This window comes from Toxotes jaculatrix, chromosome 24, assembly GCF_017976425.1.
Source record: "Toxotes jaculatrix isolate fToxJac2 chromosome 24, fToxJac2.pri, whole genome shotgun sequence".
NCBI lineage: Eukaryota > Metazoa > Chordata > Actinopteri > Toxotidae > Toxotes > Toxotes jaculatrix.
In genome coordinates this window covers 3,602,312-3,617,383 of record NC_054417.1, presented here as the reverse complement: position 1 = coordinate 3,617,383, position 15,072 = coordinate 3,602,312, and the positions used below count along the sequence as shown (strand labels likewise).

General features: G+C 44.5%; 2 protein-coding genes across 3 annotated transcripts in view; both read left to right on the top strand.

Annotated features, from left to right (window-relative positions):
* The first annotated feature begins 625 nt into the window (after positions 1 to 625).
* gemin8 (gem (nuclear organelle) associated protein 8) lies at positions 626 to 2,434 on the top strand. The gene is made up of 3 exons (XM_041032757.1): positions 626 to 924; positions 1,225 to 1,555; positions 1,750 to 2,434. Exons 1-3 carry the CDS (start codon positions 922 to 924, stop codon positions 2,010 to 2,012), a joined length of 597 nt encoding a protein of 198 aa, XP_040888691.1. The 5' UTR covers positions 626 to 921; the 3' UTR covers positions 2,013 to 2,434.
* Positions 2,435 to 3,282: 848 nt separating this feature from the next.
* LOC121177828 (neuronal membrane glycoprotein M6-b-like) overlaps positions 3,283 to 15,072 on the top strand; it is a 29,634-nt gene continuing 17,844 nt past the window's right edge. The window contains exon 1 of one of the 2 annotated variants that reach the window (XM_041032183.1): positions 3,283 to 3,392. In XM_041032183.1, coding sequence (XP_040888117.1) covers positions 3,389 to 3,392 — 4 coding nt within the window. In that variant the 5' untranslated portion in view covers positions 3,283 to 3,388. Of the gene's footprint in view, positions 3,393 to 12,691; positions 12,844 to 15,072 lie in introns of those variants that run through there. The other variant, XM_041032182.1, reaches the window with a different exon arrangement.

The following is a 15,072-nucleotide window of genomic DNA, read 5'->3' as shown; positions in this document are numbered from 1 at the left end:
CCATAGCAACCTCTAAAGAGCAATAAAAGTTCAGAAAAGTCTGAGTGGTCATTCGAGTGTTTTGTTCATTCATACCAAATAAAGATTATATCGTCATTACAATAAAATATGCAGATGCTCTCCCCCATACTCTAAAACACATTCCAGAATAAATGCAAATTATATTAAGGGTTAAATGTTATTTAAAGCTTTCAGCTTTATTTAAAAACTGTACTAAAAGTCATGTACATGTAAAAGATGTATAATGACAATAAAAGGCATTCTATTCTATTCTATTCTATTCTATTCTATTCTATTCTATTCTATTCTAATTATTTAGTTATTTAGTGGGAACCCCCCACTAAATAATAATAAATAAATATTTTAACTATAAAATCTTGTGGGACTCTGTGATATGGAAAAAAAAGCGAACTGCAATTTTCAAGTTAAAAAATACTTCACGTGTGGCAATTTGCTGAGAAATATCACTCTACAGGCGTACTTGCATGTTTGCACAGTGTCCACTGGGTGGCGCCAAATCTCCGGGCACTGCCGCCCAGGGGATGCTGGGAAGTTTTCTCTGCGGAAGTAGGAATTATAAAAAAAAAAGATAAACAATCTAACATCCGACATCACAGAGGTAAATATTTCCTAATAAGAGACATTCATCGTTTAAAAACACCGCACTGTCTGTGTGTGTTCAGTCGTGCGGCGTTGCACATTTTGTTGCTAGGTGAAAAGTGTGACATCCATTTTTGTTTTCAACATGTCAGCATGTGCCTCCGTTGTCCTTAACTCACCAGCGGCAGTGTTTGGACGGCTGTAGTTCATGTTCTCGGATGAAGACGGGATCAGCTGGCTGCTCAGCCCGGTTCCTCTGTGTCTGCGTCTGAATCTTGTCCGTAAATTGCAGGAGATCCACAGGTGCGGGGAGCTCCGGACATGGTAAGTGCATTATGGTAAATGGTGTCCTAAGCTTGGATATAACTAACGATACACCAAAGCTGTTTGTTAGGTACATGCCCCCATCTCACAGTCTCAAATAAGAGAGTTGGACTGCAGCATGTGCTAGTGACAGTACATTAAATCATATTTAGACTTTTTATATACAGTTTGTGCAAAAATGCTCAGTGTGGCTTAGAATGAATCTAAAACTGATGAAAAACTATGAAAAATGTGAGACTGTGAATGACAGTCCTGAATAATATGAAACTAAGCATAACAACCGATCTTTGTCATTGGCAGGGGGACATAAGCACTCTGATGTCCTGGTTTTCCAGCCCGGTGTACAGCCGCTACTGGCAGCACTACCAGCAGGCTATGGCCTGGCACCAGAGACACAGGCGTGCCTACCGAAAGGCCCTGGAGGCTGCCTACGGCCCCGGCTGCTACCAGGAGCAGGATCCCAGCGGCCACCAGCGCTATGCAGACTGGCATGTCGGAGAGAGCAACAGCAACAACCTGGACGAGGAGAGCAGCTCGGATAGCGAGATCGAGTGTGATGTCAGCAACATGGAGATCAGCGAGGAGCTGCGGCAGTACTTTGCCCAGACGGAGAGACACAGAGAGGAGCTGAGTAAGAGGACAGGGCTGTAGGTGCTGAGAGGGCCACCATGTAAAGAAATTCAAAACTGTTTGACATTAACTTCTTTCATCTCCATCACTTGGCTTTGCCGAGTGAAGATTGTATTCTGATATAATAGTTTTAGTTAAGGTCAAGTGACTGTGACTGTGTGTGTCTAAAAATAATCTGTTTTCCTGTTCCTCCAGAGAAGCAGCAGCAGCAGATGGAGGCTGAGCAGCAGGACAGCTACGTGCCCGCCGACCAGGACCTGCACAGCGTCTCCTGGCGAAGCACCGTGGCTCCTCCCTCCGACCGGCCTGGTGAGAGACGCGGGGCAGAGATGAAGAAGTTGTATGGCAAGGATGCGGCCAAGATCCTGGCCATGGAGGCAGCAATGCAGCTCACATTTGACAGAAACTGTGATCTCAAGCAGCCCAAGTACTGGCCTGTTATCCCACTGAAACTATAGTAGCTGTAAACTGATTTGGAGGAGATTCATGCAAAAACCTCAAAATAAGTGTCTTCTAAGGGTCAGTGGTACAGTAAAACCGCCTCCGTACGTGATGTAAATATATTCAAACATGTGCCTGCGTGTCTCCTCCTAATCTGTTTCTGTTTACTCTGTAGCTTGATGATGTTTCATGCTGCAGTAGCTCCTCTTATGCCTGTCAACTTAGTTTAACCACAGAATTTTTCAGCCCTCCCCTCTGTTCCTATTCAGAAGCGTCCCTGCATGGCTGCTTCTAATATTCCACGTCTCAGCATACACAGTGATTTGTTGTTGTTAGTTCTAAACTGTCCCTCTCTGACTCAGGCTCTGTTGACGATTCTCTTTTATCTTGTGCACCCGTTTGTTTTTTTTTTTTACTGACTGAAGAGTGTGTATGTTCATATAAATTCTGATTATAATAAAGTGTTAAATGTCTGTATAAAACCTGCTTTGTCTGTGGTGAATTCTTAGTTACCTCTCTGTGTAGTGGGCTCTGGATTACATAACTGCTATTGAGCTTTTTGGCAGAACATTTCTCGATCCAGAAACTGGGCCAGCATTGTATTTTAAATTAATTAAACATTTATATGCCTTTTCTAAATATATCTCATTCAGCACTTCACTTGGCTGTGCTGCATTGTGCAAAATTATTTCTCAATTCACAGAAAGTTAAGCTTTTCTTGTCCACGGTGTCATGTGTGAGGATGAACAAGGAGACGTGAGTGCAAACACTGTAACAGGGACCCACATGGCATTTTCATCTTAGGTCACATGTTATTTTTGGATTTGGAAATTTCAGTTTGGCAGATGCTTTTGGAAAATGATGCCAGGAAACAATGTTTTCCTAGTTTTGTGCTGTATGTTCTCTGATGTCACCTAAATCCTTTACTTGCATAAAAATACCAATACAGCAAGAAAAACAAACAAAAAACTACATTACAATAAAATAAAATCACACAAGTATTACATAAATATCAGCACAGCGTATTAAAGATATCAAAATAAAAGCTCTCATTCTGCAGAAAAGTTTTTTAAAAAGAAATATTAGAACTTTGTGAACAGTCACTGTCCGTCGCAGAAGTTTATCTGGGAAATTGCTGTGCTTAGCAAAGCCTCTGAATACAGATATTAAGTGTTATTGCACTGTTGTACTTTCTATATTTCATGTCGCGCAGAGAATAGATAAGGGATTCATGTCTAGCCCCGGCCGTGACGTCAAACCACCCCCCCACCCCCGCTTTTCTAAACGGGACGTCCAGTTGTTTGCAGCCTGCCCCCCTTCAAACAACCTGTGGACATCATCTGGGAGTTTTACCGCTTCTTGTCTCAGGGCCAGTTTCCACAGGAGCTGAAAAATGGGTAGGTGAACTGTCCTCTGCATTTTCCTCTGCTGCATTGAAACTTTAAGATGCGCGTCTCTTTTTGTTTGTGTCCTCTCGGTTGGACGCTGTCCTTTCTGCTTGTGTGCGCTCCGTGTGATGCAGAGAGACTGTCGGTGCGGTTGACTCCAATTCACCAAGTCTGCTAATCAGTTTAAAGGCTCAAACTAACAGTGTAAAACCTCCTGAGTCTGTTAACTTTAACCGCGTCACCCTGTATTTATCGCATCATTTTGCAAAAAGAAAGAACGTGAGAGGGGAAAAAGTAGTTGAAAACGTTGTGGCAAATGTTTGGCATCATGGATCAGTTGCATGCATTTGTTTATATCTCGCTGCATGTGTGTGCAGAGCACCTCTGTGTGTTGGCTCTTTTCATAATGACTGATGCCAGGCCATACCAGGTTTCTGTGTGTGTGTGGAAAATAGAATGCACACAGCTCTGTGCAGTGTGTGTGTGTGTGTGATTTCTCCGTGTGTGAGGGTGTGTTGCATGTCACTGCACATGGCAAGGTTTAAAGCTTTTCAAGATTAAGAGGAGAGCAAGATCTTGACAAGCAATGAAGAGTTTTTCCCAATTATTAAGGTGTTAGACCTTTTAAAATATTTTACTTTTACATGAACAAAAGTCCAGCCCCATAGTGACGCTCCTGAGCAGAGAGCAAAACAGTTTTAATGGTCAGTATATTAGGATATTATCAGGCACACGTCTCCTGTTGCAAGGTAAAATGTGGACTAACTGACTGCAGTTCAGCATAAAGACTTGTCTCATCCTCCTCATGTCAGGTCCTCATGTGAGAGTTGATGTTGATTGGATTAAGAAGGAGTGATCCGCTCACTCACCGTGGATTAAACAGGCTGGAAAAGCTTGAAAACACGGAAGACAATTGCTGTTGTGTAGAAATTGATGCACTCAGAGCAATGCCATGTGAACCTGGGTAGACCTCCAAGGACTCCGAGGACATACGGTCCTTCAGGAAAGGACATAAAAACCCAAGGTTACACTCAGACGCTTGTTTATAGTACACATGTAAATTCATGGGTGCACAGAGATAGATGTTGACATAGATAACAACAGTTGTTCACACATGAAAAGTCCAAATCTAGAAATCTGAAAAAGCTCTTTCCACTCAAGCCGCGTGACTTTCATGTGACTTGTTTACTTGTAAATGACCAGTTTGAACTGTATCAAACTTCTCTATGATGGCTGAGATAATAGAAAACAGACTATAGACGCGATCACACCATTGGTTTCCAGTTTGTTTGGGAAGATGTAACCTGTCTCGTCAGAGGTTCAGCTCTGTTTAACTGAAGGCTGACCTGAAACCAGTAGCTTCCATTTTGATCTCATTAGGCCACTGATGCAGAGCTGCCAACTTTTTCAAGCATTTCTGTCTCTATCTGATACTTTTCTCCCGACCCTCCTCCTCTACATCTCTCCCTCTCTCTCTCTGCCATTCGTAACATCTGTTTCCAATAAGGCAGCAGGGCTGTTTATCGCCTTCAGGCCGGTGAGAGGTTGAGAACAGACAGGATGTAGCCAAGTGACATGATTTACTGCGATGGAGAACCGGAGCCATTTTTCTGCAGGAAGCCATCATGAACTTCTCCTGTTTCAGCTCCGCCGTTTTGCCTGTTATTCCCCCAAACTGCTGCTTTTGTCTCATCATTGTCAGCAGCATCATCCCATCTTTCATCTGCATCTGCTTCTCTCATCATCTCCCCGCTTATTGTCTTCATCATTATTCTTTCCATTTCCCTCCCTTCCCTCTTCTCTCCCCTCCTCCTCCCACACGTCCCCCCTTCATGAATTCGCTCTTTGTGCTCTCTTTCTGCTGCAGTTCGTCTCTGCTCGCCTGCATGTGGAAATTCATATCCTCTTGCATCCTCTCCTGTGGATTTGCTACGCGACGATCTGCAGAATGGATACTGAGTGTAGCAGCCGTCAAGCAGACAGACTTCAAAGGCTGCGGGATTGTTTTACTCTGAAGGAATAAATGATCACTCAGCTGGGAAAAAAGGGAGAGAGAGGAACGATCCACTGACCTGATTACAATAACAGTATACCAGCACTTAAACTGCAGACAAACTATCAGAATAATTGTCTGGGGATAGCTGAATACAAACTATAATTACTAGGTTTTTAAATCTGTGTATATATATTAATTTTGCAAGTTTTTAGGACAAGAGCTGCTGATACTCAAATGTTGCACAAACAGTACTATGTTAAAGGTTATATTGAACCTTAAATGCTTCAAACAGTGTATGAATCAAATAGCTGGTAAGGGGCAGGCAGACAGAAGAGGCCACCACAGACAAAGGAAAACGGCAAACGGACCTAAAAGACAGCAAGAGACGCAGAAAGACATGAGGCTAAAAGTCCGGTGGCACAGCAAAGTTCCTCTTTGTGAAATATGTTGCTCTAAAAGCTCGGTGACGTAGTAGCTGGGCTAGTTAGTAAACTACTGCTTGTGATATAAGAGTTAACACACTAGAAAGCCTGGAGCTTTTTTGGTTTTCTCTGGAGTGTTTGCAACTGCAAACCATTGGTCTGCCTCTGCGTGGAGTGCTGTTCAGCCACAGCTTTCACAGTTGAAGAATTTTTCCAACATTAATCACCCTTGCTTTTTTTGTAGTTTCACTGCAACATCCTTTGTTTTCCTGCCCGAGTCAAAGTTGTTCTCTCATCTCCAACTTCTCCAGCATCTGTACTTCATCTTCCTGTCAGTCTCAGAATCGATTTTGTGTTTTTCACTGATCTCTTTTAGGGTACCAAACTATCTCACAGAAACATACAACCTGAGGTCCAGGCAGTTTCCTCTAGGCAAAATCATTATTTGGCCTTAAACACTAAGAAATAACCTTTTATTATTTGTATTTGTTTCATGAGAATGGCTGTTTTTCTATGTATTATTGATTTTGCTATTGATTCTATTGTTTTTACTTTTAATATGGTGGTTTCTTAATGATTGAAAGGCATTCTTTAGTGTATTTGAGTTGTGCTCTTGTATCATTGACCCTGACTAAAGCCTGTAGAAGAGACAAAACATTCTTCTTTTGCCTTTTTTCTAATATACATCTATTTTTTCCATACACCCGCCTCCCAACCTCATCTTTGCTCTCATGTTTAGGCTGCGATCCACTTTTCCTCGTCCTGCATGTGAGCATTTTAAGCTCAGCCTAGCGGCTACTCTGGTGTGTCGGAATCAGTCGTCGTCGAGAGGACCTGTTGCCATGGTGACGCAGCGATGCACAAGGCTCTGAGGCGGGCGTCATCTCAAATTCCCGGCACATGCAGACATTCATGCATCTTATCGCACAAGCCCACACGGGCGAAAAATAGACAATACATAAATATATATATGACCCACAGACAGCAGGAGATTGTCAGTCTCTCTCACCTCCTCCTGCTGCTCTACCACCTCTGCAGTGATGATGATGATGATGATAATGATGAGCCCACCCTGCTTTGCATTTCCTCCACACAGTGACTCATGGTGTGCTTGTATACTGTAGATGGAAGCAGCACTTATCCCACACTGCTGCCGGCTTGTGCTGCAGTTCAGTACAGTAGGTCACAGGTGCAGCAGCTCCTGAGTCACATGACTGTTGCAGAGGTCACATGATGCACACAGGCAGCTGTGGAGTGGGGTGGGGGTGCATATATGTGTGTGTGTGTTTGGCGTTGGGGTCAGGTGTGTGTGCAGTTGTTGGGATGACGATGACAACGTAACATCGTGTGGAGCAGACTGCGGACCAAATCTGGGCCAGCGGGATTAGCAGCTCGTCAGATAAATTGCTGGACGGAGGCGGGGGGGGGGGTGGGGGGGTGGGGGGATGGGTGTGTAGGCGTGTTTGTGTGGAGGTGTGTGTAGGTTTAGCCATCAGTACTGACAGGAGTCAGATATTGAAAATAAGGCAAGATATATCAGGGATGCTCTCTCACTTTGGTTTGATCTTTGAATGTGGTTCAAGCAGAGGGTGGGCGTTGAGTCAGGCGTTAGGATTTGTGTATGTGCATGTGGGTGTATGTGTGTGAGTGTGTTAGAGAGGGAGACAGAGATAAAAGGCCAAAACAGAACCTTTGCCGTCTTCTTGTGCTAAACATTTGCTAAAATCATTACACATTAAAGAGAAACTTTGCAATCGCATGCAAATTCACTGCACACAAAAGTGCAGGTGTTTCAGGCAGCGCAGACGATAACGAGGCATGTTGGGATTCATTTGCATGAATTTGCATCAGCGTTCCCCATGTGCCTGCTTTCTGTTTTAATCGTCAGTTGGAGGAAGATATTGGGAGAAATAGAAGCTTAGATAAGGAAACAGATAAATCCTATTCTACGTTTGTTTGGAATATTCCTTTAAAACTCCAAATGACAATACTACGGACCTGAATTACAGAATATTCAGCAGAGGTGTTCACAGTGATGCTGGTATCTTTAGATTCAGTGTGTGTGTGGGTTCGAGGTGGATTAACCTCTGTCAGCATCCGATGGTTCCGTTCAGGGATGAGAGGGAAGCGTCTCCTTGGCGACCGACGGCTGTGGGCAGGGTGGGAGTGTGGGAGGGTGGGGGGTGGGTGGGGCAAAACTGGGTCATCATCACCACTACAGATTAAGAGCCCAGATCTGGACTCAAACGCACACACACACACACACACACACAGACGCGCAAATGCACAAATACACGCACACACTTACAGACACACATCCTCTGCAGAGAAATCAGAGGAACTTCTCAGGTGAGAGACAAGACAATACAAAGTGCAGCGCTTCAGTGTTGCTCTCTGCCAAAGGTTTCCCTTTTAGAGGAAGCCAGAAGCCCATTAAAATAACAAGGATTAGACTAAAGCGACAGCGGGAGGCTCATAAAGCCGTCGCTGAGACACTCTGCTTGTTTCTGTGTGTGCGTGAGCTGTGTATACCAGCGTCTTTGTATGTTTATGTTTGCTAAAGTGGCGGCCTGTTTCCAGCATCACTGAGAAAACACTTGCATGGAAGCTGATAAATCAATACACAAACAGGCAGAAACATACAGGGCGAGACAGACAAGCTGGGGAAAGCTGTGATGAGACGGAGGCCTCAGCTGTTTTCACACAGGAGAAATTTGTCGTTAAAAAATAGCAGAAAACATGAAGTTGCATCTTCAGTTCCTCGAGTCCCATGATTCTGAAGCAGAGTCATCTCCGTCTTGATGACTTAGAACCCCATATTAGACAGAGACTGACACAAATAGCTTTGGGCAGCACAGCGGTGATTTCCCAAGGCGCGGGACAACAGATACTGCAGGTCATGGTGATGTCAACCCCTGGGATCAGAGCTCAAAGCCTGAGAGTCGGTGTCAGTGCTCCATAAAAGCATTTAAATGGCAGTTAAATGGTCAATCTGACCCCTGCAGAGAGGCTGAGCATCACAGACCATGAATGTCTGAACAAAATATCATAGCAGTGCATCGAAGAGATGCTGGTGCAGCATCTGCAAGGCAGGGTTTAAGATAATGATGCCTGGCCTAGTACTGACATTAAATTTAACATTGAAGCTCCTTATTGCTGTGCCAGCAGTCTGATTTCGATTAAAACTCAGAAGACTTCATTCACAGGAGACAGCTCACTTATTTACAGCCCACTTTAAATGTCCGAGATGACTCTCCCTCTGATGTTTTCAGGCAGCAACACAGAAAGCCTGAAACGCACTGGCTGCATGTCAACAACCATCGTCTTCAGCAGGGCTGGTCGTGGGAGTAGAAATCATTTTACAGACGGTGCATTGATAAGCTCTCTTTCAGCCCGTCCCTCTTCGTGGCTATCTTATTAACTTGGTTTTTGTTATCTGGCTCTTGGCGCATTCAAGCTGTTACGAGGCCACGTGAGTAAGTTTTCTTGGAACTTATAACGTCGCTCAAAGATCTGAATCAGTGCAGCCTACTGGCGGTGTTACGTGTCTCCATGGCAACAGCAGAGCCTTTATCACTCTGAGATCAGACTGCTCTGATGTTGAGGATGTGACCATCATGAGAGTCTCAGCTTGTTGTGGAAATCTTTTTAACTGAAGTTTGAAATCAATTCAAAGCCAATTAGGACGTGTCTTTGCAGAGGTGTCCACAGACTGTTGTGTCCTCCTTTGCTTCTTCTGCTGCTTTTTCTCTCACATTAACTCCACATCTGATGACATGAAGGAGTTGCAGTGTCCTCATTACTCTGGGACGACCCCATTTGGGCTCCACTTTCTCTTCTCTGTCTCACAGTAATGAGGGAGGACAGGCATTGAACAGACTCTCCCTTTAATGGAAGCCCAGAGTTGTGGAGGCAGACAAAGTTTTTTAGGAGCTGAGCAGGAGCACGGGGCTCTGTGAGCTCTTTCTGAAGCCCAGCAATTCCTTCAAATTGACCATGATGATACATGATTCAGCAAAATCAGCCGGCGCATGGGTCAGCGCTGATCCAAAGAAATGAGAAAGTTTGAATATAAAACACTGACTGACATTTACACACACACACTCTCACATAAACATAAACACTGTTTAAGGTTCAAACTCCAGGCTGTGTGCATGGATTTATCTCTGATGTCCTTTGTCTCATCTAAACCTCACTCTGTTGTTACTCATTTATGAATAATACACTCCACACAGGAGTAGTCATATGGCCGCAGGGGATTATATATGAATCCACATGACTCCCACCCCCAAACACACACAGTTTACATTTCTTTGAAGTGAGGGGCTTTACAGAGCTACCTATGGTTATCAGTGTCCAGAGGGAGATGTGATGCACATAAATGCGACAGACAGGTAGATATGGGTGTGTATACATAAAAGTGCAGAGCTCTGGTACAGTGCAGCGGAGTGTAGTGCAGCTTTGTGCTGCGGTAATGCTGCACAGCACTTCCCACAGATGAGCTGTTAGTCAGAAAGTCCGGCGGAGACTCTTTGCACTGGTGAAATTACTGGCAGATGCTGAGGACCACACACAAACAATGGCAGTTTGGCTGCGATGTGAGGTAAAAGAATTTGGGGAAAAATCCTCCTCAGAATTCCAGCTTGAAAAGTCGTTTTGTGGCATTTTTCTTGGTACGGACTTTCTGACGCCTCTGGAACTCGGCATTAGTTAGAGGTTTGGGCCGGAGTCCAAGCACCATGCGTTTGTGAGCGTGTGCATGTGTGTGTGTGTGTGTGACAGGGTGATGGTGAACAGTGCCAGGGAGCACTGTATCTCATCTTCTGGACAAGTCCTTAATCTGTGTGACCCAGCAAGGGATTATGGGCATTCTGGGAGAAAAATGGGACTTGAAACTCACCCCTCAAGCCTGATAACTGACAATTTAGATTTTTTTGCATGCAGTTAACTGGACGAACAAGTCCAAAGAATTCATTCAGTAAACATGTTATTTATTATTATAAAACCATAGCCTCACACTGATACTGCCGGGCTCAGAGACTCATGTGAGTTACAGCTATAACGGTGCTGCTCACTGAGACAGATTTTGTGTTGGCTTAAAACTTGGTTATTCATTGATGCAGTGGATCAGGTTTCCTCCTGGCTCGGTATCAGAGACACATTCAAATGTCAGAAAGTCAGTGTGATGGGTGACCCTCTTTGATTCACCAGCATATGGTGCAGAGTGGGTGTTAATTTCAGCCCTCGGGGTAAATGGATCCTCTAAATGTCATATATGTCATGTTAGCTGTTCTGGTGTCTGATGTTTTGTTGGACAAAAACATCAGGGGCTGGTGGGGTCACCTCTGTCTGCAGTGTGTGGGGGGTGGGGGTCGGGGGTTTGGGATTTCCTAGACTGCTGTGCAGGCTGAGCTTTGTCTGAAACAAGGCCACGTGGGCCTGAATTAAAACCTTATTTAAGAGGATTCAGGACAGATGGCGTCCCATTGTTTGAGGATATGTTTATTATTAGAAAATGGGGTGAATGATGGAAACCGCAGCCCCCCTTCTCTGGATGAACACACCACACCCACTTTGAACCATTTCTCAGGGATTCGGGGTCTCACCTTGGTTGATTTCTCATTGGACTGTGGGATCCTGGGCTCAGCCAATCAGCACCCTCGGAGGCAAACAAAGGGCCCCTTCTTAAGTAAAGCCTGACACATGGCTGTTTAGCAGTTAAGAAGCTCTGATTGGTCAAATTTGATCCAATCAAAGCTCAAATCAGTTTAAGTGAAGCTGTTTTTCCACAACCAAGAAAAGAATATGTAAGCAGAAATAGCTGTGCAATAACAACAAATGCAAACATAACCATTATGAAACACACAAGTCTTTGAACATGTGTTTGTCTTTTTTCCAATGATGTCAGTATCTTAACATCATGGGACATGAGTGTTGGATCTTGCTGCAACATGCTCACAGGCCTGTTGTGGCCTAAACATCATCCAACAGCACAAACCCACATTTGTCGGCTGTTAACTATCACTGATTGGCTGATTAAAGTGTCTTAAAGTGTTAAATTAACTATGATGGGTGTTGATCCTTTTTCTTTCATTCTCAGACTGAGATTTAAGTGCAGGCCAGTTTGAAGTGGGAGAAAACCACAATGAGTTCTTTCCCGGGTTCTCACCCACATTCTCACTTTTATCCTACACACACTATAGCACACTGGATCTTCTTCTTTCGCTCTTTTTCCCTATCTTCCTCTCCCTCCTTCTCTCCCTGACTCTCTATCTTTCTCTCTCTCAACTCACCAGATGGAGAGGGGGCGGTGAGTGTGTGTGGTTGTGTATGTGGTTTTGTGTGTGTGTGTGTGTGTTCATGCATGCATGGTTACCCATGAGTTTGCATATTTACATCTCCTGCACATTTTGTCCTTATATCCTCCTCTGCTTGAGGCAAAGAATTTAAAAAAAGAATCAGTGGTAAACCACAGACACGGGGAACCAGTGATGAAATGAAGTGGCAGGTTTCGAGTGAATGAGGGAAGAATAGATCCTATGAAGACAATCATAGAAGACAAACAGTGTATCATGGAGAGAGATATTTAAGAAGTATATTACACCATCAGTGCAATTGTCTGCACAGTTAAGGGTGATTTTAGGGACCCAAAAGCTTTATCTGGCATCATTTGGGGGTGGCTAATCCGCATGTGCGAAATAAATCCAATCTGACAGGGCCTTTGCATCTTGAAACTGGATTGTTAATATACACAGAGAGACAGTGCTAAGCTTTAATAGGGAGAAAGAGAGAGGGAGAGAGAGAGGGAGGGAGAGAGGGAGGGTGTGTACGAGAGAGAGAGAGAGAGAGAGAGAGAGAGAGAGAGAGAGAGAGAGAGAGAGATAGCGAGAGCATCAAGTCACCCGGACAGCCTCCACCATCCTCATACTGTAAGGTACAAGTGCCACAAGGAGACTATATTCCTCTAAAATAATGGATGGGACAAAGCCGGCCATGGAGTCCAACGCAGAGGAGACTCAGGATGAGGGACAAGAGAGCAAAGGTACGCTCAATCAGCCGCTGACATTTGCGCGTTTTTGTGTATTTTCTTTGGAGACATTTGCGTCTGCGCCAACCTGAGCGGTTTAACCTACTTGCAATGGCTTCTCTGTGGTGCGCGACACAATAGCAGTGTCTATTTTTCCTCTGGCCTCTCACCTGTTTGCGATTTGTAAAGCAATAACGGTCTCTTCAGAGCGGGTGACCGAGATTATTCCCACAAATCCGAGCGCAGTTTGACGTTTTCTGTGTTATTTTGCGCCTTCAAAGGGATTTGGAGGCTGATGGAGGAGAATAAGAGGATGGGCGGGTTGATGGGTTGGAGAATGGTGCACGGTCTGGTTTTATGGAGCATATTAATGCCAATTTGCTTTTGCATTGCTGCACCATCATGAGCTTATTTCTGCCTAATGAGCGGCTGATAAAGAGGCTGCGCGCCGCGCTCCGTGCACGGATGCATTGTTTTCCGTCAGGTGTGGAGAAGCCGCTTCATGATCCTCCCGCCGCAGCCGCTTCGATCATTATCGGCGGTTCCCCCCACCGAGGCTCGGTCTGTGATCCCTCAGCAGCGTGATTAGTCGACGGCGTTGCAACAAATGAAGCCTGTGTTTCGTATGACCGCAGTGAGCAGTGCACTTGACGCAGAGGGATGGTTGTGTCCATCAGTTACAACAACCCCGCTCAGACATATTAACAGAGCCTCTGACGGGTGCACACATACAGTACGAGCTTTATCAAAGATGCTCTGTTTCATATAATAAGGTGATTCTTCAGTCAGGGTCCTTTAAACCCCTCAGCATCACTCTGAATTCACAGAGATCCTCCTTAAACAAACAGATGTCGAGAGTCAGGTGTCTTTGTAATGTGCATGCAAAAATATGTTTAAAATATAAATAACAGTGTTGTATGTGCACAGCAGATTCCAGATTTGTGGATCTAGTCCAAATCCTGTTGGAAACTGTTGCTGTTCCTTTGCTCATACTGAATGTGTGTATTGTGTAGGCGTGTCTTTGTGCGTCGGAGGACTGAACGCCCATACGGAGTGGATGTGACTGATCTGTTTTCACTGTGGCTTGGTAGTAAAATCACATCCTCCAGTTCTTTTTTTTTTTTTTTCTTAAGACAGCAGCAGTGTTGGTGAAGTAGCCTCTTGATAGCAGGCTGTTCATTTTGTCCATCTTGGTACTTGCATATGAATTCACAGTTTATACACAGCTTTAGTTTATAACACATGAAGGCCTGTGTGGGGAAAAAACACACCCTTTTTTTTAAAATTTACAACGATATTAGTCAGGAGCAGTGGTGCAGCTGATCTGGCATGATGCCTTTTTGCCCTCTTGGCTGTTAGAAAGCAGGATAGTTGATACCAAGTAGAGTGCATGGACCTGGGGGCTTTGCACACACTCACACTCCCCTGCTTTTTCCCTTCTGTGCTGCAGTTTCATTCATTCAGTGGCATGCCCATGAGAGCCCATACCATGCAACTTCAACTGACAGAGTGCCTGCTGAGGACAGTTGAGGAGGAGGGCAGCCATATTTGTAGCCGGCAATTAACCCTCTGAATTCCTTAATCACTATTTTATGTGAAATCATCGCAGTGTGTTCACCCAGTTCAGCCTCTGCAGCCTGAAGCCTGCTGTGCTCCAGGTGTGATGCCGCGCAACCGAATCCACCCACACCAGCGTACCAAAATAGACTGGATTTGAGGACGGCCTGTTTGTCAGTGTAATCGTTTGTGTGCGCCTTTGACATCTGGAGTGTGACCATAAGCTTATAGCATCCGTCAAGAGGCTGAAGATTTACAGTGGGGGCAAGAAGGCGAGAGCTGTCGTGTAAGGAGCTTGTGCTGGGGTGTGCCAGCGCTGCCTCTTCAGCTTCACTGCAACATGTTCCTGATTCAGAAGACAGATGCAGGAAGTTTTCAGTGGTGGAATATAACAAACCACATGAGCTAAAGTGCTGTGCGTAGATACAGTTTTAACTTGAGCATTTCCACTCTGTGCTATTTTATATTTCTACACTACATTTCAGACAGGAGTGTGTGACTTGAGTCCACACCTCCATAGTGGCTAATTCAAACCAGTTATGTAAGCTATTAATAATAATAAGCATGCAAAGGATTGTATTTTAGAGCCTGATAAATGGTTGGTCTCCATATACTGACCATTATTAGCAAAACTGCACAAATCTCTGTGTTTACATAAAAGTTTTGTCTAAGCGTATCAGGCATGAT

Coding starts and splice junctions, on each gene's coding strand:
- gemin8 (XM_041032757.1), top strand. Junction 1,556..1,749: donor GAGACACAGAGAGGAGCTGA/GTAAGAGGACAG, acceptor CTGTTCCTCCAG/AGAAGCAGCAGCAGCAGATG.